The sequence below is a fragment of the Panthera pardus genome, unplaced genomic scaffold (assembly GCF_024362965.1).
Source record: "Panthera pardus isolate Hobbes unplaced genomic scaffold, ASM2436296v1 HiC_scaffold_2, whole genome shotgun sequence".
Lineage (NCBI taxonomy): Eukaryota > Metazoa > Chordata > Mammalia > Carnivora > Felidae > Panthera > Panthera pardus.
Window position 1 is genome coordinate 81,405,702 of NW_026526765.1, and position 27,237 is coordinate 81,432,938.

The window sequence follows — 27,237 nt, forward strand, 5'->3', positions numbered from 1 at the left end:
AGGGTCAGAGAGAGAGGGAGACATAGAATCCGAAACAGGCTCCAGGCTCTGAGCTGTCGGCACAGAGCCCGACGCAGGGCTCGAACTCACAGACGGTGAGATCATGACCTGAGCCGAAGTCGGACGCTTAACCGACTGAGCCACCCAGGCGCCTCAAAACAAACTTTTCTTATTTTAAATGTGGGTGCAAGGTTTTATTTAATATACAAACTTGCCAGTACGAAAATAATGAAATAAACAATAACACACCTTCTGATGAGAAGTGATCTTTCCTTTTTATCAAGCAAAAATGATAAGCAAGTCTTTAACACTGACAGTAGCAACTATAACTGGCTCCAAAGTACTGTACAGCTCGCTGCAAGACCAGAATTAATTCAGTTAAAAAAAGGAATTTTCTGGGGCGCCTGGGTGGCTCAGTCGGGTGAACACTGGACTTCGGCTCAGGTCATAGTCTCAAGGTTTGTGAGCTGGAGTCCTATGTCGGGTTCTGGGCTGACAGCTTACAGCCTGGAGTCTGCTTCAGATTCTGTGTCTCCCTCTCTCTCTCTCTCTCTCTCTCTCTCTGCCCCTCCTCCACTTGTTCTCTCTAAAAAATAAACAAACGTTAAAATTTTTTTTTTCTTTTTAAAAAAGGAATTTTCTTTTTTTTATCTTCTAAACCTTTCACTAGAGGGCTCATGACTTGTTTAAAACTTAAGAGCTTTTAATAACACACTGGGAAATCTTCCAAATCTAAAAATGAAAGCAATAAATCTGAAGAGAGGGATGGTCTGAAATGTGTGTTTTCTTTTTATCTTCGCTAGGCCAGGTTCTGTTATCAAGGTCACGGGCTCCTGAATGAAGTAAACCACCAGAGATTTACTCTGGTCCTGTTTGTGGTGGGAGCCATCTGGTGGCCAGAGGATGAAGACTAATTAAAGGGGCTTCCTGCATCCCAAGGCTCTAGGCCTTTTGAAAGGATTTTGCAATTTCTCCAAGGACCCCCTCCCCTCTGCTTCTCCACCCCACCACCACCGCAGCTGGAAAAAACCTACAAGATCTGTTCTAACCTGCAGCTGCCAAAGATGATTAGTTCTTAGACAAATACAGTCTTAAGTCAGTGAGTAGGGAAATAAATCCTATAGTCCACTAGGCATCCTAAACATCTTAGATAAAGTTTTTGGACAAGTTAGCTTAAGGAGAATATGACTTTAAAAGTCAGAAGAAGGCCTTAAAAAAAAAAAAACCCACATTCTCTGGGCCACAGATAACTAAGGGGGGGGAGGTCTCAGAATATCCAAAGTCCTTGAAAGTGCCTCAATCAGAAGTTAGAGCCATAAAAGCAACTACCTAACCCTCTTCTCTCTATGGAAGGATAGTCCTCCAAGGAGCTCTCTGTCCCAATCTATAGAATTAGAGTAGTCACTGGGGACCATCAGACACCTCCATTTCTAGGGTGCCCACAGAATCACCACACTATTGGTGCTGGCTGGGACTTATGCCTGAGTCTGAAAGCCTGAAAGAAGTATCCAGCCACTGCTCCTCCACCTGAGCTGACTGAAAACTCTCTGTTATCCCAACACCACCTCCACCTGATGAGCACATGCCATGATGTCAACTCTGATAAGTCTTACACAAAAACAAATTTCACAGAATGCAATTTGTCAAAATGAGTGACAAGGAAATAAAGAATTAGGAGATATTACTCAATATTTATACTGCTCACCTGGGCAACAGGAGTCTGTGTATAGATATTCTAAGAATGACAAGAAAGTCTCTTTGGAAACTCCATAAACTGGAATCAGAACACTCTTTGCTTCCATGTAATTCCCATTAAACATAGCTGCCATCACTTCACAACGGGCCACCAGGATGGCCCTGTGGGCTGGCACTGTTGTACCTGCAAGGTTCAAAAGGGAAACAAAGTTAAGTTACATAAACTTGCAGAATTCTTAGTCTAGCAATTGTCCTTTTGATGACAGTGGTATTGCATTAAGCACAGCTAAGCTGATGTCAGAAAGCAAATTTTGGGGAGATGACCAGCATTAACCAGAAACGTTTTAGTTTTTATTTGAAAAACAAAGAGTTCAAAAATGACTCTGAAACCAACAATTAGAAGACAGGAAATTAAGACGGGCAATTATTTGCTACTTAGTTCATATTTTCTGAAGACAGAAACACTGACATGAAATATTTTGCTTCCTATTTTTATAATGAAACATGTATCCTTTGCAATTGGCTTGAAATACCATCACCCATTCTTACCCATGTGCCTCCCAAGAAAACACTGCCATTGCCCGTCTTGGACACACTCAAAGAGCAGGTCCTGGCCAGCCTTCCCCTTATCAGAAACAAGAAACTGTAGAAAGTGAACTATCCCTCAGCTTAAGCAGTCCATGTGTTACAGCAAGTATGGTGAGGGGATCTTTTATGGAGTCAAGGGGAGCATTTCAGACCTTCTGGAAGACTTGGGATGGGAATGACCTAGTCCCCAGGTGTCTCTCCAGGGTACCACCTCCTCGGGGAACAGTGCTGCTTCTGGAAGAATGGGAGCTCCTTTAACTTTTAAAGGCCCCTCAGCCCATACCCTTCACTGAAGCTCAGGAGACTACACTGGCTCTCTAGTGAAAGCCTGCTAAGGTCTGCAGCTACTGTGCCACCACACCAAGGCAGCACCAGATGGCATGTGGGTGGAGAAGCACTTTTCACCACTCCCACCACCTTAGAAGACCACGAATCCACAGCAGCCTTCAGTTCAGTCTAGATCAGCTTCACACACCATTTCTGAGCAGCCACCATGAGCCAATCACCGTGTTAAGTATTAAAGATACAAAGATGAGGAAGACAAAACTACCCTGCTTTCGGGCAGTCAAGCTTTTAGTTTGGTGCAAGACACCACAGCCGGTGTGAATGACAAAGACTTCCAAAAAGTATGAGCCAAACCACTCCACTCTGCCCAAAAGTCTTCACCTATACATCCTTAAAGTCTCCTACCTCTCAGGAGCATATATTCTTCTCTAAAATACTTATAATGATTGGATTACTCAGCCTCTTCAGGTCCAAGCAAAACACTTTAAGGTTCAGAAAAGAAGGGAAGAGTTCCACCTAAGCCCAGTGACTTTCTCCAAAGTCAGTACGATTCACAAACAATGCCCACCATTGCCAATTCTGAGCTCAGTGCCTAGAGCTATGATTTGCACAAATGCACCTCCCACGGAAGCAGGGAGAAGAGGCTACATAATAGTGAGCACTGCTAACGGGCCATCACACACCTGCTAGCAGGCATCATCCCCTCTTTGCTCCTTCCCTTCCCTGCCCTTTTGCCATTAGGCGGCCTGTGTCCACCGATGGGTAGTTTCCACGATTAAACATGCTGGAGAGCTCTGTACACAGCAATTGACAAAGAATTCAAACAAGTAATACAATTGGACTTGTAATTCTAAGGTTTAAAAATATTAAGTAGTGAACTATTGAAGAAAGAGAGAAGGAAAATGAGAGGCATTGCTTAATTTTATAGCCTGTTATTTGGGTTGAGAGGAGGGATTTAAGACTGACCAAAAATGCCAAGTGGACAGGAGATGGGGAAAGAATTTGATAAGTAACCTTGTAATTTTAACAGAAATTTTCCATTGATAATATAGTTCCAACAGAGTTACAAAACTAGCAACAAAACACTCATCAAAGCATTTTCAGCCCATTTCAAGCTTGGAATTTGGTTTGGAAAACTGTTATATCTCCAGTTAAGAAAACCACAACTTCTGTTTCTCACCTTTTCAAACTACTGTTCGGTATTATAAATTGTTCTATTGTGAAACTGTAACACTATACCTCAGTACAGTCACATTTTTCAACATAGTATATAAACTGTATAAATATAGAAACACTGTATAAAATATGCTGAATGAACACAATCCAGGGCTTTTATACCAACCAGCAGTAAGATAAAGCTGAAGAATTAAAGGAGAAAAAAAGCATCAATTTTCTAGTTAAAAGATAAACATGTTCTTTGAAAATATCAAGGCCTAAAGTAACTTTCCTTTTGTAGTATTTAATTTCTGTTAGTTTTAGACTTAAAAAAAATTTTTTTAATGTTTATTTATTTTGAGCACGAGTAGGGGAGGGGCAGAGAGAGAGGGAGACACAGAATCTGAAGAAGGCTCCAGGCTCTGAGCTGTCAGCACAGAGCCGGACTCGGGGCTCAAACTCATGAACCGTGAGATCATGACCTGAGCCAAAGCAGGACACTCAATCAACTGAACCACCCAGGATCCCCAAAACTTTTTTTTAAGAAAGAATGTTTAAGACCGAAATAAAATTTAGAATCCCAAATTTTCTAATAACGCAGATTATCAAAGATCTTTGTTTTTATTATATATTAAAATAAAATCCTACATTTGTCATACCTTCTTCACATTACTTTCCAGGTTTCAAAAATCAAATTTTTAGGATGTTTTTGTTTTACTATGAAAACAGGAAACTTGCCTAGGACAAGAGAGATTTAGAGTATGTACCATCAGGCCTTTAAATATACCTTTATAATAATGCACCATCTCAATCCTCATGACTGCTCTACCAGGTAGAAATGAGTATCCCCATGTTATAGGCAAGGAAACAAGAGACCAGATATAAAGTAAAGCAGCCACACCAATATGGCAAATATGCACCCATGCAAGATCCCAACCGGGTCTTTCTAGTCCTGACCACTACCCCCTCCACAAGCTTAACACTAAAAATGACCTTTTAGAACCTTATGGTTTACCTTCATCACTCTGGAAACGAAAAGACTTAACGATGCAAGCCACGTTAAGTGACTGCCCTAAGAACACACTCTTGTGGGAATGCAGAGCCAAGGCTAAAGCTCGAGTCGCAGACCTCAGGTTCAGCCTTCCTCCAGAGGGGACAACACTGCTCCTTTCTGCACACTAGAGCTCCCCTCCTCAAACTCTTCAGAAGCTAAGCTTGCCTCTCCTCCCACAGATGGCCAGATGGCAGAGAAGCTGTTGCTAGACTCTGCTTCCACTCATGCCTGCTTGTCTCAGCTCCTAACTCCTTGGGAGGCCTTGGTTTTGGAGCTGATGAGACACAAAGGACAGCCCAGGAGCTGAGCATCAGGACAGCCCACAGCAGGCCCTCCCACACCTAACCTCCGCATGGGTAGGGACCATGGGCAGGTGCCCACAAAAGGGTTAGGAGGTAGAATTGTGAGAGAAAAGCAAGAGACTATAAGGAGAAAGAATTCTCCACATCATTGCTTATTTCTTTTCTCTTAACATATGTTTTCATATGTTGCATATTCCCTTCGAACATCTTTTCGGTGGGTTACATTAACATGATGTTTGGTGTGAAGGCTTCCTAGGCAAATTACAAGCAAATGCGGTCTCTTGTTAGCTTCCTCCCCCCCAAATCATTCTTTATGTATTTCAAGGTCACTCTTATTGTCCCATTCTCAATGTCTCATCTCACATTTCAAACAGCACTGACTGTAGCTTATCTGAAGGCACTTGGGAAAGTTTCCAATTCCGTCTTGGCCAGTGGCCAAAGTTAAAATGAATCTTTCTGGGGGAAAATTTTAAAAGGCAAGTGACTATTAGCTGCCATCCATTTCTATCATAAAATTAGCATCATATCTTGCTTTTAGTAATAGCCCACCTGAAGTTCTATTTAATACATCTGGAAACAACCCCTAGCCTTCTTGCACAGTTAAAGGTACCTGACTATTCATTTTTATGATTATGCTTTTAATCTACTCAAGTGGCAAAATCATCCAAGTGAATAATCAATAATGGGCATTAAAACAGCTTACCGTTATTAAAATTAGGCAGCATTACTTTCCTACAGAGATAAAAAGCAACTCTCAGTTGCTCTGGTGATAATTCTCAGAGTACTATGACGAATAAGTGTAGCAATATCTACCAATGCCTAATGTAAGCCGGGCATGACCCTCAATGCACAGTTAGTTCCTTTTGCTCAAATAAAAAGAACCGAACCAGTTACAGGTAATACAATGTAAAGGGGGCTGGTTTCAGGTGACTCAAGAAGTAGCATCTTAAAGAAATACACAGACAAAAATATACAATAAGGTGATATTACAATTCATTCCATTGCACACTGGTCCCTAAAAGTTAATGAAGCATATGTTAAGGGTAAAAAAAAGTAGGAAAATACAATTTTCTTTCACTTCCCTAGATTCTGCTGCAATTCAAACAGTACTAATCTATATCTGCATTACAGAATAGTCATTTCGTCATCTAAAATATTCAAAGCTGAAATAGAGAGTTAGGTAAGAAAATAAGGAATAAAAACAAGTAATGAACTTTGCAAAAAAATTAACCATACCTTGTATTTCAAAGACAACATCAGCAAGCATTGGTTTATTAAGGAAAAACTTCAGGGAAGTGTTATAAAACCACAGAGGTTTTCTGGCTTGATAAGTTTTGCAATTCCTTAGACAATTTATCTATAAGAGAAGACAAAAATACAAAAGGAAATGTACAATATGCTTTGGTAATATATATAGGTTGGTTAGAGAATCTGGAAAACTGTACTGAAATGTCTGAAGAAATAAGGATTACCTAGTCTACGGCATCTCTGATCATAGCTGTCAGGGGAACTTGCCCTCAAGTATGGCATGTGCTACATGAGAATAAGCCCTGTGCAGTATTCTTAGCAGTGAGCGAACCGGCTAAATGAAAACTCACTTCGCTGGCTGAGACACGTGGGGTCCCAAATCCATGCAGGCCTCTGTTACCTGGGAAACAGACAACAGTCCAACCTCCTATGAATGCCTAGTAAAATATGTTTACATACAACCTGTGTGTTTGTTCACTTTAAGAAGGTACATACACAAAAATTTGTTTGTAATTTAAAAGAATACACATTTCCCCCATCAAATCATGTCCTACTAGGATCAACATTAAAATACCTGAGAGTAATGAATAGGTTCATCTCCATCTGAATGTATAATCTCATAATCCTAAGTGTCTTTCTACCCACAGCTGGGACTCCTGGAATCTATAAAAGGTTGCCTGGATCTCCTATCCAGAGTTCCAGAGAACCTCTTCCATGACTACACCTATCTGCACTCTCACATCTGCTTGCTCTAGATAATAATAATTATCTAGATTATTTAGATTTATTATCTAGATTATATTATCTAGGCCTCCAATAATAGTGGTCGTGTGACTTAGCAGTCTCCAACCCGTCTCTAGCCTCCACCTAGGATTTAGTGCTTGGTTTAATCCTTTCTGTCATCTTTCAGACATTTCTTTGTTCCAACCCCAGAATTCGAGAGCCAGCCCCTCTCCCCTCACCCTCCATCCATTTTCCTTGCTGAATCTCACAACCTCTGCTTGGCTATCTAGGGAATACAGAAAGCTTTATCCCTAAGAAATAACCAAGCCTACAACTGGAACAATAAGAATAAATGATACCTAGTCTCCGTTCTGGATTAATCCACTATGGTGGGAAGTTAAAATCTTTGGTAAGAGGAAAACAAAAATATTATCCTTACTCACAAGGAGAAAGAAAACTCCAGAATAATTTCCACTAGCAAGGCAGAGAAGCAAAACAGGATCATACAAATCCTAGTCTTATAAAGTCTATTCTCAGATTCTACACACAACATACCTTAATACATATCTAAGGAATTGATGGAGAGGATTCAGGGAGAGCCACACACAAAGAGCAAGTCAGAGAGCATCAAAGAATTTGGTAACTAGCAAGGGCTTTAGTTTTAATTTTTAATTTTTTTTTCAACGTTTTTTATTTATTTTTGGGACAGAGAGAGACAGAGCATGAACGGGGGAGGGGCAGAGAGAGAGGGAGACACAGAATCGGAAACAGGCTCCAGGCTCCGAGCCATCAGCCCAGAGCCTGACGCGGGGCTCAAACTCACGGACCGCGAGATCGTGACCTGGCTGAAGTCGGACACTTAACCGACTGCGCCACCCAGGCACCCCTAGCAAGGGCTTTAGAAATCATAATTTATCCCTCATTGTAAGAAAGTCCTGAGGAGACATGCTTGAAGCCAGGGATAATTTATGGCCAACTCACAATTTAAATGTACATTTCCTGATTCCTAATTCAGGAATATATTTCTGTGTTGTACTCAGTTAATGAGAGAGACCCTGACCCCGGGAAAGCACAAGAAGAAAGCACAGAACTCCTCTCTCCTCCTGTGCAAAGGAGGAAATTTAGTTCAATATCATGGAATCCCATAGTCCCCAGACTCCTCTTCCCCAACAATTTTTTATTTATTTATTTTTTTTACCTCAGTACTCAAAGCAATGACTGTGTTCAGAATCACACCCAAGGAAAGGCTTGGGTTTAGAACAAAAGGCAACACTTCTGTCCTAACCATTCATATAAAGATTATAAGTCTATATATCATAAATAATATGTAGATGTATATTATATATGGATGGATGGAGATAGATAACAGATAGATAGATAGATAGATAATCTTATAAACAGATTTCTGTGTGATCAATGCCTTGAATTTGAAGAAAAAAATATTGAAGGATAGTTGTTTGGACAGAACACTGATAAAACGTATTATACATTTTCACTAGTCTATAAACAGTAATCTAGAGAACTTTTGAAAAACAGAATATAGCTTTATGCGCACATTTCTACAAAAGCATTAGTTGGGTTAGACTGCAAGAGCTACCACTCTGCCATACCCTTTTAGAATTGGACAGCTTCTGTATACCAGCTTCAGTGTGTTATTGAAACAAGAAAAGTCTTGCTCCTTAATTCCATGTTACTTCATTTACAAATTTTTTCCCCAACTCAATAAGCCAGGAATCTTCATTAAAAGCTAGTACAGTTTTAAAATCTTAACTTAAAAAATAAAATATTAACTTAAAACATCATTAACTTAGGTTATAGAATTGACAGTCATCTATATAAAAAAAATTAAAGGAATAATATTTTTTCTTACATTTTTTTCTTATATTTTCTTACATTTCTTACATTTAACATTTCTTAGATTTCTTACATTTACATGTCTATATTCTGCTAGGCATTGCACATACTTACCTTTTTATCTACTGTAGCCAATTTATCACAGAATCTGAAATAAGAATACACTGGCTAAATTGTATAATGTAGTTGTCTTAAAATAAATTTACTTTTGAAGCCCTTCAGACTCTTTACAGTCTAAGTGACTGGAGTTTTAACATGCACATGTTTATGACTTGTTACAAAGTCTACATTTTATAACCTTTGACTTAACTTATAATTTTAAACCTGTACAAGATGAGAAACAAATCCCTAACTGTCCACCCGATCAAAGAGGTTTCTTAGGACTCTTGAAAAGGGTACACAAAGAAACAGCCTTGCTCCAGAAAACTATCTGGACTTAAATTCTGAGAATGAGAAAGCATTCCCTTTAACAAGCTTAACCGTAACCGGACAAATTCAACAGCACTTCATTCTTGACATAGATTGCATATTCCTGGAGCTCTAGGGGAATGTTTCAGAGGATGGAATTCACAAGTCAACATTTTAAAGACATGACTCACACATATTCTAATTCTTATATGAATTAAAATCTGAGATAGTGAGAAATAATACAAGTTTGTGTTTAAAATATTTAATGGCAAAAACAGATTCAAGAAAAACATATTTATATGTTATTGACTCTTCTAATGACTCAATATTATATTATCATAGTATATCTGTTAAAATTCAGAGAACATCAAGGTAAACTGATTTCCAATAAAGTAATTTTACCTTTCCTGGTGTTTTCAAAATGCATTTAACTTTCTCGATTACATTTGAAACATCCCCAGAATCTTTCAATTTCTTCCTGATATCTTCTTCCAATTCTTCCCACTGAAAAGCACCTGTAAACAAATTAATGTATGTTGGATTTGTAGGTAAAAACAGGAAGTACAGAAAGTAAATCTCTTATTAGATATCAATATTCCTTCTTTATTTAGTATTTTCTTTTAATTTTTCTTTGCCAAATATATATCCTTGTAATTACACTAATACATTTAAACAGGTCTCACATTAAAAAAAAAAAAAAAAAAAAAAATCAGTTTGCCTTCCCCTAAAGTATTTCTCCAAACCTGAAGTCTTCCTCCCTAAACAGCTCTGCCACCTCTTTGTAATAGACAGTCAGCTAAAAATGACAGCAATGGCCAGAATATCATTTGCCATCACAAGTAGTCCTTCCTACACTCAAATTATTTACTTGCTCTAAGTAAGAAAGCAGATGTGTTTGTTTTTTTCCAAGATTGAATTAAATCATACTAATCATGGACAGCAGTGACTACCATCAGGTAGAAGAATAAGCAGTAGGAACAGAACGCATTCAGAAGGTCTCACACATTGTTAGGGTCAGATAAGGATGTTCTATAGCCAACTCTACAGAACCAACCTGAAGAAGGGAGGTAAATGATGACCTGATGAGCTATATGACCATGGCAATGGAGCAAAATCACTGCACTTGGTCCCTCCTCCCCTTGTCCTCATCCCAACCCACTTCCAAGCTATCTCTCCCTAGGCTCATTTCACATCTGTCTCACACTGTTAGCCCCTTTCCTCTGTATGTTACAAAACTCCTGTGTGATGGTCAGCGAAAGTTCACCTTTCTCTAAGCACCCTCTTGCTTGGCTTATAGCAGCCTCCTATCCAGTCTACCTACTCCTCCGTGGCTTTGTCCACATTGAATTGATCCCAATACTCAATGCCAATAAGTTTCTAAAAGTATGATTCTGATATGATATCTGAAAAGATTACTCCCATCTATCCCTGACTTACAGAAAGTCCTAACTCCTTAAAATATAGTTCACCCAGGTGTAGTGAGGGCGAGCATAGTTGGGAGACTCAGGCTCCGGTTCTCTCTCTGCCATTACTGGTGTGACTTTAAGCATCTCATTTCACCTCTAAGTAACTCAAAACCCTTTTCTATCAGTTCTCAATCTATTTCTTCTGATGTTTCCCTTTATGTATCCAGAACTTCGCCAGATGCCTTCATAGACATTAGGGATGGGGAGAGCACATGATAGACGTTTATTGAAGCAGTGAAATTGGGCAACTGCAGCCAGCCTGAACAACCAGATCCAAGCTGCTCTGAAGAGTCAATTGGTAGTCCGATGGCTTCCAGGCGTCACTGCAGTCGACCTCTGTGGCACTTGGCACTCTTGAGCATCTTTAAACTTCTCCTCACCTGACCTTCAGCATTACTACAGTGTATCCTGAAGAGAGGGGAGGGGGAAGGAGAGCCCTGATCAGGGCCTTCCGCTACCTCTGTGGTGTAAAGACTCCTACCATGGCCACACTCAAGTCACCAACATGATATCACAGAGCACGGAGCTGGGAATAAACATAATCGGCTCTCACGAGCTGGTGCCAGCCAGCTCCAGCTCATCACTGCTTCTTCCTACCTTTCCTGCTCTTTTTTTGACTTCACTGTCAGCTCCCCTTCCTCCTCAGATTCCCAAAGGTGTGCTGTCTAGAAAAGCCCATGTTTATTTGTTTTAATTTTTCTGCACTAAGGATTTTTAAATTTAAGGTCACATACTCTTTCAAAATCTGTTAAATTCTTTGGACTATCTCTCTAGAAAATTTCCCACGCACACATAAAAATTACAATCCACCTTAAAATGTTAGAAGAAGAAGAACCTCTGAGAAGCCAACGGACCCCACTTCAGAATGATTTACTCTATGCCAGTGATTCTCAACTATAGTTGTGTATTACATTTACCTGGAGATCTTTCATAAAATATCATTGAGGAAGTCTCATTCCCAGACCAATTAAATTAGAATTTCTGGGGGCTGGGGCCCAGATATTTTAAAAGCGCCCCAGGTGATTTTAAGGTGCACTGAGAGCAGGCCATCACTATCTCTTCCTTTAAACATTTCATTCATTACTAAAACCCAGGATCAGTGGTATGCAGAAACAGTGGGTAAGTTTTACTGTCTACACTCGTGCATGCTAAAGGAGAACACACATATTATCTCTTAAAAATAAACTGTATTAACTAATGAATACCTACACAGTGTCTCCATTCAGAATATTATCTGAGAGACGGCAAGAATAAATCTAAATATATGAGGTTATTAGTAGGTAAATCCCTATAGGCCACTCATTTGTCTAAGAATAGACACAGAAGGATCCAATAACTAAAAATGAAAGTAATAGTTCACAGGGTACTCTAAAGATTGGGCTGTTCTTACAATTAGAAATGCTAATCAAGTCATTTTTGACACGTTTTTGTTCAAATAAAGCAATAATCCTTATACTGGGAGTTTTCTTTGCTTTTTTTTTAATTGTGGTGAAAACACTTAATGTATCTATCCTTTTGACAGAATTTTAAGTGGACAGTATTGTTAACAATAGCCATGATATTGTACAGCAGAGATCTAGAAACTATTCATCTTGCATATAACTGACTAGGATTTTCTATTTAGTTGACCTCTCAGAGCACTGATTGACTTAGGTTCTTACAGAGCATGATATACTCGTGCATACAAGCTGTGTTTTTAGGCAGTGCAGAAAAGAGCATACCACGGAAGAATTCCAAGAGCTAGGATACCAGGCAAGCTGAAGATGAAAGCTTGTTTCCACACGTTCATTTTCTCTGGCAGCATTTCAGTAAGTGATGTGAAATTCTAAGGGCCATCTGTGGTACGAAGAGCTCAAAGCAAAATTCTTGAGGTCCTTACATATATTTCAATTCCTAACCATCTGAAACTGCGTGAGTCAGGACTTTGCAAGCATAAAGACTATCAAGTATTGTAAGAATGTCAGAACTGTATGCCAATACAGGATTCTGGGTCGATGAAGACCCAGAAACCGCTGGCCTCGCTCCTTCTCTTTGAGTATTAGTCTTTCAGTACTTATCCAGAGTTAGCTGTTATCCAACAGAAAATTAACATCTGCAAAACACATACTTTTACTGTGTCTATTTATTTAAAAATCTGATTAGAATAAACCGAAGCCTTCTGTTAACCAGACTATTAAACAGATCCTTCCTAAATAGAGGACCCAAATATCCGTGGTGACACAACACATACAAAATTTCAAATTCCCAAAGATTAAAAAGAAGTGTGTCATTTAGAGAAAAGACATTCTTTGTAATTTTGTTTCTTAAAAACAAAAGAAGCAGGAGATAGATTTAATACAGTTTTTCAGTCCTTGTTTACTCAGGGCATATATTCCTGAGCTGTCTGTGTCACGGAGTTCTGCCTCTGCGTTAGCAACCCAACAGACACATGTACAAACGGCTGCTGTCTTCACTGTCCACCCAACAGAACTAGCGGGTAGGCCAGGGCTTCTGTGAGGAAACCATTGCCTAACTGGGTCTTAAAACTTTTGATCGGTTCCAAAGTTTTAAAATGCTCAACAACAGCAGCAAGAAAAACAAGCAAAACAAAAAACCCCATAAGCCTGTCCTCTTTACTGAAGTCTCAAAAAAAAAAAAAAAAAGTAGGCTTAAACTTTTTCTTTGATTTGATAAAAAATATTTTCTGAATAAACGGTAACATATGCACAAAGGCCAGAGGATGAAACAAAATACCAGTGTTTAGACATTTGAAATAGGAATTTGGTTGATTTTTTTCTCTTAAAAAGTGTTCTCCATTTTTCAAAATTGTCTTTACAAATACAGCCTTAATGTCTTTTTTTTTTTAACGTTTTATTTATTTTTGAGACAGAGAGAGACAGAGCATGAACAGGGGAGGGGCAGAGAGAGAGGGAGACACAGAATCTGAAACACGCTCCAGGCTCTGAGCTGTCAGCACAGAGCCCGACGAGGGGCTTGAACTCACAGACCGTGAGACCATGACCCGAGCCGAAGTCGGACGCCCAACCGGCTAAGCCACCCAGGCGCCCCCTTAATGTCTTTTTAAACATAATTTAAACATAATGTAACTTTTGCTTGAGTCGGAGGTTATACTCTATAAATAAAGAATAGGTCACAGGCACCTGCTGAAGCATTTAGTTTTGCTTCTCCTCAAAGCATCAGGATCTCCCTGCAGCCCCAGGTCAATGGTCTGTGGCCCAGCTCTTACCTGACAGCACCTCTTCTCTGAGCCTTGACATACAAGGAGAGAACAGAGCAGAAATGCAACATGTTGGTGTCAGGTTAGGAGGCCTGTGCACTGACTGGGTCGAGGGCTTGTAGCTTAGCAAGCTCTCCCCTCCACAACTAAGGGCAAGGGCTACAACGCGGTGCTGACAGCTCCAGCTCCGAAGAGCTCACATCAGTCAGTGTGCCTGACCCCATTTTGACTTGGTGCCCTCAGACTGATAACTGGGCTCCTCCCCTGGGCCCTGGACTGAATGCCAGGCTCTTAGCCCCTGGCTGTGGCCGGCACTCAGTTCTTCCAAGAGCAGGTGTTGCAGCTGCTTAGAGTCCAAAGCACTAGCACTACCTGGGAGACTGTGTGAAACGCAGAATCTCATGCCTCACCCCCTGAGCCTACTAAATCAGAATAGATGCGTGAACAAGATCCCCAGCTGACCTGCATGCATATTAAGTTTGAAAAGCACTGTTCCAAATGATAGACAAGCACCAACCACATAGTATCAGAGTAATGACCTTCCTGAGGTTGATCTCCAGAGCAATGGAGCTTCTTTACTCAACTCCTGTCTAGCCTGCTCTATTCCATCTCTATCACCAGAGATGAGTTTGCCCAAACCCAGTCTGATCATGCTTAAAATTCTAGAACAGCTTCTACAGGCAGCTTCCACCTAGCTTGCCAGCCTCATCTCCTGCAAACCTTCACCTCGTACGCTATGCTCCAGCCATAGGAAACTGTGTGTGGTTCCTGGAAAATAGCAGTTCCTAAAGATTACATTTTCCTTAATGCGTATTTCCCAACACATTAATTTATCTCAAATAGCATCAGAGTGAATACATAAGGGGACTGAGGGATGGAAGAAACTTTTTTCTTGCCCGTTTTTTTTCCATCTGCGTGTATTAATTTTGCAATTTAAAAAAACAAGTAGGTTCTGTCACTGGAGACACAACAAGCCCTCTTACTGCTACCTTATCAAAGAGGATATAACTGACTTCAAAGTCTTAATGTGCCTTCAAAAGTATTCAATAGATACTGTAGTAAACTTGCTGAATAATTCAACAGTAACATCATCGAAAAGCAAAGCCAAACACTTCCTTCATAGTTCTCTAAACATCATTAAAGACATTTTTTTTTCTTTTACCATGTAAACATTTTGGATTTTCAGAATTAGCCTTAAATTGTGAACTGTGAGGCTCAAAGTTTAAACATAAAAGTCTGTAGTAGTAAATGACATCTTTAGTCTGGTTTATTCATGTGATGCTTCACAAGCCACTAGAGTCTACTCATTAATTCACCCAACACATACCCTGCCGCACTGAAGGCACTGGGCTCTGTAGGAGTGGTTATTTATGCCTTTGCCAAGCCAATATTCACTAAACAATGGATTTAATTAAGACCTATCATTACCATTCTACTCCTAGGTAGTATATGCATATACATATATGAAGATTTTTAAAAACTTTTATATTATTTTTTTAAAGTTTATTTTTGAGAGAGAGAGAGAGAGAGAGAGAGAGAGCGAGCATGAGCAGAGAAGGGGCAGAGAGAGAGAGGGAGACACGGAATCTGAAGCAGGCTCCAGGCTCCAAGCTGTCACCACAGAGCCCAATGCAGGGCTCTAATTCACAAACTGTGCAATCATAACCTGAGCCTAAGTCAGACACTTAACCTACTGAGCCACCCAGGTGCCCCAAAACTTTTTAAAAAAGTAATCTCTACACCCAACATGGGACTTAAACTCATGACCCTAAGATCAAGAGTCACATACTCTACTGACATTCAGCCAGCCAGCCACCCCCATATATGTACATTTTAATCCACTTAAATCTTCATGCTGCAACTGTACTTTTCAAAACCATTGATTTTTATTTTAACTTAGAAAATTATATAACCATAGCCCAAATGAAAAAAAGTAAAATCTTATTTTAACATCAATTATTTTACATCAATTCTTTTCCATTCTTATATGGGATATTTAGATACGACACCTTCAATTCATTGACTAAAATGACTCAAATAAAACTTCTATTTTTTTAAAATATAGTTGCTACAGCATTTAAAAGGAGAAGAAAAATAATTGATAAGCTCAATCCTAAAAAGATTAAGTACACAGAAGAAAAAGTAAAACCTGAAATAGTCAAAGTTGCGGCTCCTGGCTGGCTCAGTCGGTGAAGGATGTGACTTTTGATGTTGGGGTTGTGAGTTCAAGCCCCACACTGGGTGTAGAGATTACTTAAAAATAAAATAGTTAAAGTTGATCAGATCTCAGCTTTAACTTTAGATACTGTTTCCAGTTCCTAAACTGAATGTAAGGACCCTGCTAATTTCTCTCAATGCCCTCCAAAATCTAACCGTAAAACAGAAAAAGGAATTAACGGTCAGGTTTTAAGATGCAGAGATTTATTTCCATTCATACTTTGAAAATTTTGTTTCTTTAAATTTAAACTAGATAAAAAACTCTTGTATTTTCACATTTTAGATATTAAAAAAAAAAATACTACCATACCTGCTCAGTAGGAAAAGAAATTACTATTTTCACAAGTAGATTTAAAACCAGGGCAAGTAAACTTATAAGGAAGATGGAAAGTGTGGACCAATTCCTGTATATAAAGTAGATACTCTTTTATGTGTAATCCTTACCTCAGATGGTAGAAAGAAGAGAAATGTGAAACTAACCAATACACCTGAAGACCACAGGCACACTTCATTTCAAATCTTACAAGAATGTACCAGAACCACTTAACAAGGTACCTGAATAAATGAAGCGCAGAATGTCCGATAAACAAGAACAGAAGAGGGCGTCTTTAACGATGACACGTAATGGTGGGTTGCCTGGAGAATCCTGGCTAGCACCTGGAAATGCAGTATCTCTGTTTATGGCAAAGAGGTCCTGGGTGGTACGGATGATACTGGAATCCTGAATGTCAGCGGGACTCTTCACATTGAAAAGCAGCATGAAAACATGGCTTACGGCACAGAGAACAATCTTGTGGGCCTCGGCAACTTCCTTTAAATCTGGGTTGTAAAATACCACGTCCACACACTGGCAGCAGAACAGCAAATTATTTAAATCAGAGTTATAATGCGATGCTTCAGCCTTTAAGACAGGCATTTTTTCTATTTCAAAAAAGAAAACAAATACGATAAATTATTTTTTAGGTCTATAGACCCAAACATCTCAGGTTCCTTTTAAACACAACAAAAGAATTCTTTTTAATATTATTAAGTTGAACCATATGAAATTGCCAACATATGGCCATTTTTGCCTATGAAAACAGCAATTGTATTTAACTTAACCTAATTATAAATATATATAAATTAATTATTCTGAGTTAATAGTCACAGAAATATCGTAATTTTTATAGTGCAAGTGAAAATTGTACTAAATGCCATAAACAGCAATAAAATAGTACTTCTCACTATTTGTGTGTCCCCAAATAAGCTATTTCAACAAATACTGAATTTTATTATGTTGGTAGTTAATCTTTACTTTATCCAAATAAAAAATTCAAACAAATTACTGAGTAAGTTCTGAAGAACCTAACCCACATTTAAAGTCATTTTCCTCTCGTGGTTGGAAATGGAAGGGAAGGAAATTGTTCAACTCAAAATGTCAACCTCTCAAGGCCAAAGCCCAGAGTCTTAGACTCCATTGTCTGAAACCATCTTGACCATTTTATTTTGATCCTAAAATTAAATATTTTTTTCTTCCTGGTAAAACAAGAACCAGCTTTTTCCTCTCAGCATACCTGAGGTAAAGTGCTGGCTAGACTTCCCAATTTCCAAAAAAAAGGATGTAATCTTCCATTTCCTAGTCTGATCACTAACAAAGATTAGCCCTCAGTCAATTCAGAATACCCCTACAGAGGATCACACCCTAGGCCCTCATCACAGACTCAAACTATAGAATGTCTGCTGTCTAGCTTTTATCCAAAGCTGAGCCAAGGAAAGTGTTATCTGGAAAGTGTTGCCTGAAGGATATGCAGTCTTCTCAATCAGAATTCAAACTTCTTTAGTAATGAAAATTTTTTCCTCTAAAGCAATGCTCCAGTCTATAAAACAGATAAGAACAAGGTAATTTGGTGGCTAGGCTCTTCCTGAACTATACCCCACTCATCCTTCTCTCCACTGCCTAAGGCACCTTCACAGACCTTTCGTGGCTAAGAGCAATCTGAAAGCCACTTGCCCCAGAGCCTAGGATCAATCCTTAGAACAAGTCAGCATCAGAAGGAATGCTCAGGGTGATACCTAAAAGAAGGGCACAGGGACAGCCTGTTTGAATTGAGGCTGCATTTACAGACACTTCTGAAGGCCCTGTCTACTAGGTCACCTACTGCCCCCAGCACTGCCCCCAGCGGAGACCCACATGAGAAATTTCCTTTAGTGCTAAATGGCATGAAATGCTTTGCTTTCTCAGAGGAACTTTGCTTTTCTCAGAGGAACTGCTTTGAATAATAAGAATGAAGAAATCATCTATCTATCTACATTGTTTATTTGGCTATTCCCCACCCATCTTCTCATCCAGAAAGTATTTAAAGCAGCAATCTTGCTACATAACAATGTCTCCTCTCACTTTGCACACCAGGAAGTTCAAAGCAAATGTGTATCACTCATGATTTATATATCTGCATGTGTGTAAAAACCCGGAATTGACTTCCCGTACTAATTTATTATTTTCTTGATTTTTAATTTATATTGATTTATTTAACAAATACTTATCAAGTACCTGCTTTTTAAAACAATATCCATAACAAATTGACCTCACAGAGTACTATTATTTTATTTCTATCACAAAATTAGGCAAAAAATTTGGGGCATCTGGGTGGCTCAGTCAGTTAAGCATCTGACTCTTGATTTCAGCTGAGGTCATGGTCTCACAGTTTGTGAGTTTGAGCCCCACACTGAGTTCTGCACTGACAGTGGGGAGCCTGACTGGGATTCTCTCTCTCTACCTCTCACTCTCTCTCTGCCCCCTCCCCCCCCCCCACCCCTGCTTGGTGCTCATGCACACTCTCATGCCCGTGATCTCTCTCTCTCTCTCTCAAAATAAATAAATAAACATTAAAAACAATAGGCAAACATTTTAATAAAACTTAATTTTGATAAAAATTGTATTTATTTAATTTTAACTGTATTTTCCTCTAACCTTGTGTTATTAACACTTTCAGACATTCAAAAAAGTTGAAAGAATGATACATAAGCACACACATGTCCTTCACTTAGAATCTGCAATTATTGATATTTTGTCATGTTTGGGGTGCCTGGGTGGCTCAGTCAGTTAAGCTTCTGACTCTTGGTTTTGATTCAGGTCATGATCTCACAGTTTTGTGAGTCCAAGCCCCGCATCAGGCTCTGCGCTGGCAGCATGGAGTCTGCTTGGGATTCTCTCTCCTTTCTCTACCCCTTTCCTGCTTGCGCTCTCTCTCAAATAAATAAACTTAAGGGGAAAAAATTTTTGTCATGTTTGCCTTATCTCTAGATAGGCACACACTTACACATTCCTATTGCTGAACCACTTAAGAGTAAGTCGTGATCATCAGGATACTCCAGCTCTAAATACTCTCATATTCATTTCCAAAAAATAAGGACATTCTTCCATTAATCACAGAACCATTACCATACATATGAAAATTAACAATAATTCCATCATGTCATCTAATTTCTAGTCCATATTAAAATTTTACCCAACTGTCCTAAGAGTCTTTTAGAGGTTTCTATTGAACTAGTATCCAATCAAGGTTCACACACTGCATTTGGTTGTTATTTCTCTTAGATTTTTAAAAAATTTTAATGTTCATTTATTTACTTTTGATAGAGCACAAGTGGTGGAAGGACAGAGAGAGACAGAGAGACACGGAATCTGAAGCAGGCTCCAGGCTCTGAGATGTCACCGCAGAGCCCAACGTGGGGTTCGAACCCACAAACTGAGAGATCATGACCTGCTGAAGTCAGACAGTTAACCAACTGAGCCACCCAGGCGCCCCTCTTAGATTTTAATCTAGAACAGCTCTTCACCACACACACTATTTTTTTAAAGAATCTACAGATTCAAGTTTAAGACTATTCCTCAAAATGTGGTCCAAGTGCCACCTGTTTCAGAATCACCTGGAAACTTATTTTAAAAGCAGATTCCAGGCCCCATCCCAGGTTTACTGAATAAGAATACCAGGTGAGTCATCAACATACTCAAATTTGGCAACAATTGCTCTAAGACTTGTGAAGTGATCGATAATAAATATCAATCGAATGTGCAGACATTGGTTAGTAAATGCACCTGGTTGTTCAAGCTGAGGTGGTCTAACTCCATGAAACGAGTTGCTCATTTTCCTTTTCTTCATTTTTTCACTTGTCTTCTGATTTAAGGCTTGAATCATAAAATACTCCAACTAAAACATGAATCAAATTTTAAGTAAAGCGTCAACAAAATTATGTATCTGACATGATTATTTGTACCCCAAATCACATTTGCCAAATGTTCAAATGCTGGTACCATCTACAAGTATGCTTTAGCAAACACTTGTAAACAAGTTTTTTATTTAAAGACAAAAAATGTATCAAGTAGAACAGACTGTGCCTTGTCTAAGCATAAATAAACTATCCATTCAAGAAGGAACTGTTCATTCTCTTGAATAATCAAGAAAGCCCAGCAGTACAACTGTGGGACTGTCAATAACTGTCTCGTGGGCAACCGCGGCAGTTAATAGTAGAGACATTCAAAGCAGGGCAGATCTGGCTCTACGTCACAGATGCTCACATCAACTGGGGATGTTTTCATATGTTCTATTCTTTTCTTGAATAAATTACTTTGAAATACATCCTTTATATGGGAAATCACAAATCCTAAGCACATACACACGCACAGCTCCAGGCCTATGCCTTGACGCTGTGAGACTTGGGGCAAAAATACAAACAGAGATCCATGTACCACATACACAAATATTTAAACATCATAAATAAAGAACTATTACGTAGAAAACATTCTATCCTACTTTGACAGAGGTATCATCATAAAAGCCGAGAAGGCCAGGTTTAGATTTAAATTTCAGATGACTCAGAGCTTCATGTAGCACAAGGAACTGTCCTGTAACTCCTGGGCCCGGAGGCTGTCCTTTCTTCTCACCCTCTGCTCCATCCCACACCTCAAGGAGCTTTACGTATACAAGTAGACATCCATGCCTACACACCCAACGTCTGCCTCCCCTCCTCCATTCCTCAAAAGCAGTCACCCTTCGGCCACCTGTCAGAACTAAGGACATACACACTAGCAATGCAGTCCACCTTCAGGATGATGGACCCAGGAAAAAGGCCTGCACAGGCCTTGGAAACAGACTGAGTGCACTGCTAAGAGAATTCTGGGGTCCTCGGTTTTGGAACATGGTCACAACACTGTATAACAGAACCTTCTGCTCTGTGTTGATGGAAATGCTCTGTAATATCTGTGCTATTCGACACAGTAGCCACTAGCCACATGTAGCTACTGAGGACCTGAAATGTGGACAGTACACCTGAGGAACTGAATTTTCTTTAATTAATTTAAATATAAATAGCCACATGTGGCTAGTGGCTACCATATTGGATGTGCAGGTCTAGAAGGGGCTACTAGCTGCAGGTGGACAAATGCGCTTGGCTCCATCATCACGTGCCATATGTGGGAGCAGGGATGGGGTGCAACTGGAGGAGGGTCAGATGGGGCTCCCTAAAGCTCAAGGGCATGTACTCTTCTTCCCAGGTTTTCATCCTCGACTCTCAAACACAAGAGTTTTTCTTTTTTTTTTTTTTTTTCTTTTTTAATATAATTTATTATCAAGTTAGCTAACATATAGTGTATACAGCGTGCTCTTGGTTTTGGAGGTAGATTCCCGTCATTCATCACTTACATACAACACACAGTGCTCATCCCAACAAGTGCCCTCCTCAATGCCCATCACCCACTGATCCCTCCTTCCTGCCCCCCCCCATCAACCCTCAGTTTGTTCTCTGTATTTAAGAGTCTCTTATGGTTTGCTTCCCTCTCTGTTTGAAAGTATTTTTTCAGACACAAGATTTCACTCTGACATTATCATCTCCATCTATATTCCTGCAAATGCCACTATTTCTTACACTCAAGATCGCAGCCATACTTCACTATTCAAGAATCTGAAAAGGGTCACTCTGATCTTATTTCCATATCCTCACTAAGTCTTAGGGAAAAAAGAAACTGTCATGTCTTTTCTCCCAACCTTGACCACTTCTTCAATCCTTATCATGCCTCCAACCCTAATTGCAACACTAGGTGTTAGGAACAAAGACAAACAAGGAGGAGGAAGAGAAAGAGAGCAGAGAACATGGGAGGTGGCAGGTGGGAAGTGTGACCATGAGAATTTCAGGTTCGGGAAGTGGGGCAGAACACAAGGAGACCTACATACCCCAAGAGAATCAGGCCCCCCCTCTCCAACAAAAGAAACCGAACTATCATTTTCCCCCAGTTTCCTAGGTATTTCAGGGATATACAAGATTCTTAGACTAAGACTTTTTTTAATCCACTACAATATTAGATTTGAGTCCTGTCTATCTTTCTAACCCTTTCTACTTTTTATTTGTCACCATAAATAAATTTAAAAAGTTTCTCACAGTCATTGATAATATCAATATTATGAGTATATCTTCCTTAATGTAGCTATATTGTTGTTTCTCTACATTACTGAGTTAAAAATAGCCACTTACACATGATAGAAATGAGGACCATTTATATTTGGTTCCAAGTTTAACATTGGTTGTTATTTGGAGTTTAGTAACTTCACAACAAATGAAATTTCTACAGTCATCTGTGGAGACCTCAACATTTGGACACAAATCTACATAATGAATAATCTGGCATACTGGAAAGAGTACTTGATGAAGAGCTGGGGAACTAACAGAGAAGTCTAAAGTGCTTCTGCTCAATGAAGGGTTTACACTGGTTTAAACCTCTTATCCGTGTTTACCAAATTTGTCTGCTGAAAGGAGTCACCTGTTGGGGATAGTTTCAAAGGCAGTTTTAAATGGCATGACTCCACAGTATTCTCCAAGCACCATGCAGTCCTAATATTGTAGGGTAGATTCTGTGGGCTAAGAAGGGCCTCCAAATGCCTGCAAGACCCAACAAATGCCATTGCAACAGAGCAAACAAATCCCACCTTCTCACATATCCAACAACAAGCTATTTGTAGAAGTAGTTTCTATGGATATTTTTGAGCTGCATCACTTAGGAGTATATGAAATATTGCCGAAGCACACACAGAGGAAGAAAAATCATTTTTTTCAAATAGTAGATAGAAATAAAAACCTTTCAGGGCCCAATGATCAGGTTATGAGGCTCACTGAACTGTGTGAAGATTACTAATAAAATTGACATAACAAGCTTGTGTGAGTAAACATGCTTTTGATATATACAACAAAAACCAATAAACTGTCACCAAGTGGAAAATTCCAAAATATTTTATTAGATGATAGAAAATGTTTAACTTGGAGAGAAAAATAAAATTGTAATTTGACTCTGACAAAAAATTTTCTTCTACTCTCATTTTATTTCTCGAAGTTAAAACCAATCATGTTTTTAAAACTAAAGTTCTAACTGAGGTTCTAGAAAATACCTTCCCAGCCAACTTGACAAAGGACCTTAATTTACATAACAGGGATTACCACTTACCACTCCTCCAAAATACTTTCCTATGTAGAAGTCATCAAGGCTGTGTAGTTCAAGATAGGTGGCTCCTAGTTCTTTAGCAAGTTGGATCCCTTCGGTTGTACTGACACAGCTCCCTCTGTCTGAGGTACACAGTGGGCATGTACACGGTAATTCTTCTGAGAAAATAAATACAAGTAACAAAGAGCTTTGAAATTAAATAGGAAAAAATATACATAGACAATCTAAACATTAAACAACAAAGTAAGAGCTCATACGAGAACCACAGTTCAGGGACAGTTAGTACACCCACCATCTATCCACTAGATTCTGAATAAAAGCATCAATGTTAATATAAAGCTCCCCAAAGTAAACAAGCTTTAAGTGAAAGAAGAAGAAACCATATTTTAGAAAAGAATTTAAAAATAAGTGAATATACATTACCAAGGCTACTATAGTAATTAAGCCAATCAGCTAGTAATGGAGGACATGTTTCCTTTTATACAATCCTGACATCCTGAGTATCAGTACAAATTTAACAATTTAATTGCCATGGGTTGGGTCTTTGTTCTTTTCTTTCTTTTTTTTTTTTTTTTCCTTTGGTGATAAACTTGAAATATATTCACCAAGTTGACTAGATCTGAATCTTCAAGGCTACGAAACTGCCACTCTCTTTGGAGATTTCACATAAAGTACATTCTTATTAATCCAAACATCTTAATTATTAGACTCTAAAGTATTCAACTGCAAAGACCACATTCAATCACTTATCTTTCTCTTCAAGATTAAAAAATCATAAACTAAAAGAATAAAAACGTTTTTATTAAAAATGTGAACTATCCCAAGAGTCATGGTTGTACCATGTACAGATCTATTACTAGGAAGGTGGTAGATCAAGCATCTATAAGAATACTTCTTAGTAAAGCTACAAATGTATGTTCATCTGTGAATTCATCAGCTAGCTTTGTTTTGTTTCATGACACATCAGATATGTCACTGTATAAAAGACAGCCAAGTCAAAGGGGGATAAATCCATTTCTAGAAATGCATTTTGTTATAGATTAGCTTCCCTAGAGAATCAGACTCTGAGATGGAGACTGGTGTGCAGGAGGTTTATTGGGGAGGGAGGTGCTCTTGGGAGCAAACGGTTTCAGGGGTGAGGGAAATGGGGCTGGGCAGAGAAAAAATTTGAACTGCAATATAGCTACAACAAAGATCTCAGCCGATCCTACTGGGAAGTCTGGAGCTCAGATGGCCCTTTAGAATGAATGGTTCCTGATTTGGGGGAAAGAGAGATGGGCCTTTGTGTCCCTGTATCAAATAAGATAATGAGTAATTAGATGAGGGCTGCCATGGGTGAGGCAGAACCTTGGGTAGGCAGCTTCTACCAGCACAAGGTAATTCCCAGTCCCTAGGAGGAGATTCAGCTGTGAATCAGAAGCCAGCAGTTCAGTACCTGAGGGAGGAAGGATGGTGGCCCTCAAAGGGCATTTGGGCAACTTACCACAGCATACATAGCGAAGTCCTTACCAAGCACCTGCATATAGATAGAGCATGTGTATATACATATGGAGTATACTCTACGGAGGTTTAGTGCATGTGCCTGCTATGTATGTAACTATGTAATAATTTCAGCTTCACTGAAAGCATTTTAGAGCTCAGAGACCAGGAATTTGCATCCTCCTTCTGCAGAGGAGGAAAGTGAGGGTCAGGGAAGATGAGTGCCCTGGACAAGTCTCCTGGTGTGTCAGAAATGGAAAACAATGATACAACTGTTACTTCTCTATCTGGTAAGTAAAGTGAAACAAAAGATAGGATAAAAATTTAGTCTGAGTGAAGAATTACTGAGTAAAGATACAGTGATTTAAAAGTTAAGTGTGGGTTCTCAAAATTAAGCCATGATTTCTGAATTTTTGCTTTTACTTTTAGTAAAAGATCATTTTAGTTCTGGAGCACATAAAGTTTTTATACAGAATGTAGCCTATCTTGAAAAATAACACAATGGTATTTCACATTCTTTACAAAGATTGATAAACAGTGCCTTTGATTTTCTGAAGACAGAAGCCTTCTTATGTCTACAAAGCTCTCCTTATGCTGATGGAATGGGGTGAGTAGGCAGACCATCTTATTAAACTGTATTTCTGAACAAAAATAAAGCCAAGTGCTTCAAGTGGAAAATTAAGTGAATGTAATGTAAAAAATTTTTAACAAGTAATCTTGATTTGAAGGAAAATACAACTAATTTCAGGTGTAACCCAGCTGAGAAAGGTTTTCAGCTGTGTGTAGGCATTACCCTTACTGACACACATGCCTAGAAAACCCCTCTTCACATCTAATCTTCACAATCTCCGTGTGTCACAGAACACCTTTTTGTTCATATGCACCCGGAAGGAAAAAAATGTCTAATCGTTATGTGTTGGATATAGGAGGAAAGCCAGTAAAACATTTATGGAATAAATAAACCTATATTAAGCATTTCATTAAGAACAATCAGAGGACCCAAATAATTTTAAATTGTGGTGTATTCTTCAGATCACTCTGTGAGCCTACCTCAGGGTCACAGGGACTCTGTGAATCAGTGTTAGACTTCTCATTAACACTGTAGTCTTTTTTACTTCTCTTACATGATAATCTTTTAAGGTGTTATCAGAAATGTCTATTTTTTAAAGCAAACACAAAGTAACTCTGGAATTCAAATGAACTGCGGCTCTTTCAAAGCAGCAGCTTTCAGAATCTGAAGGGTGATTCTTACAATGTTGCCAGTGCCTGAAAGCTTTAGAAAGAACTTTTAAGAACTCTAGCTTAGCGATGTACTCAGCTCTATCAGAACTTCAAAATGAAAAGAAGACAGGATGCCCATTTGGGGGAGCTCAAGGCTATGAATACCCTGAGGCATGTTCAGAAAAAAAAAACTCTCTTTCAGAGATAGATTCAATATTTAGTAAAAAGCCAAAAATTTTTTCAAAGCCAAATGTGATGAAGACATACATAGATAGTCAAGCTTGTCAAAACATGTGTAACAAAGGAAAATAGTAAGACTGATTGTTTTTGCTGACCTATTTCTGAAAAGAACTCAAGAGAGGAATTACCAGAACACCCAACACAGCTACTTGTATTGCAAGGGACTCGGGGAGGGAAGCAATACAAGTCCTTGGGTTGAATATCAGATTTAGCTTGGTAATTAATTACTTTGCAATCACATGTCTATGTGAAATTAATTTCATCTTAAGACCACTCATTCACTAATTAAACAAATGTTTACTGAACACCTACCATGTATCAAACAAGAAATATAAAGATACACAGACAAAAGCTCAGAGTCAACTGGGCCAACAGAGACAGGACTGCACAGAATTATAATATAATAAATATAATAAATACTAAAATAAAGGTGTACAAAATCACCATGGGAACATAAGAGAGGAAATTAACTCTGCCTGAGGGATTGTGGAAGGCTTCACAAAGGAGGCACTGGTTTACTAGACAAGGATGAATTTGCCATACAGATAACAGGAATTGTGCAGAAGGGCACTCCAGTCAGGGGTGGGGAGCATATGCAAGGTCTGGATGTGAGGAAA

At 39.0% G+C, this 27,237-nt stretch overlaps 1 protein-coding gene across 3 annotated transcripts in view; it reads right to left on the reverse strand.

Moving 5' to 3' along the window:
- Nucleotides 1-27,237, reverse strand: part of RHOBTB3 (Rho related BTB domain containing 3) — a 53,192-nt gene that overhangs the window by 15,139 nt on the left and 10,816 nt on the right. Inside the window, exons 4-10 of one of the 3 annotated variants that reach the window (XM_053907191.1) lie at nt 23,684-23,838; nt 20,291-20,402; nt 16,768-17,133; nt 9,715-9,827; nt 6,316-6,436; nt 1,706-1,879; nt 146-586 (exon numbers count right to left, since the gene is read on the reverse strand). In XM_053907191.1, coding sequence (XP_053763166.1) covers nt 501-586; nt 1,706-1,879; nt 6,316-6,436; nt 9,715-9,827; nt 16,768-17,133; nt 20,291-20,402; nt 23,684-23,838 — 1,127 coding nt within the window. In that variant the 3' untranslated portion in view covers nt 146-500. Of the gene's footprint in view, nt 1-145; nt 587-1,705; nt 1,880-6,315; nt 6,437-9,714; nt 9,828-16,767; nt 17,134-20,290; nt 20,403-23,683; nt 23,839-27,237 lie in introns of those variants that run through there. The other 2 variants (XM_019428831.2, XM_053907190.1) reach the window with 2 other exon arrangements.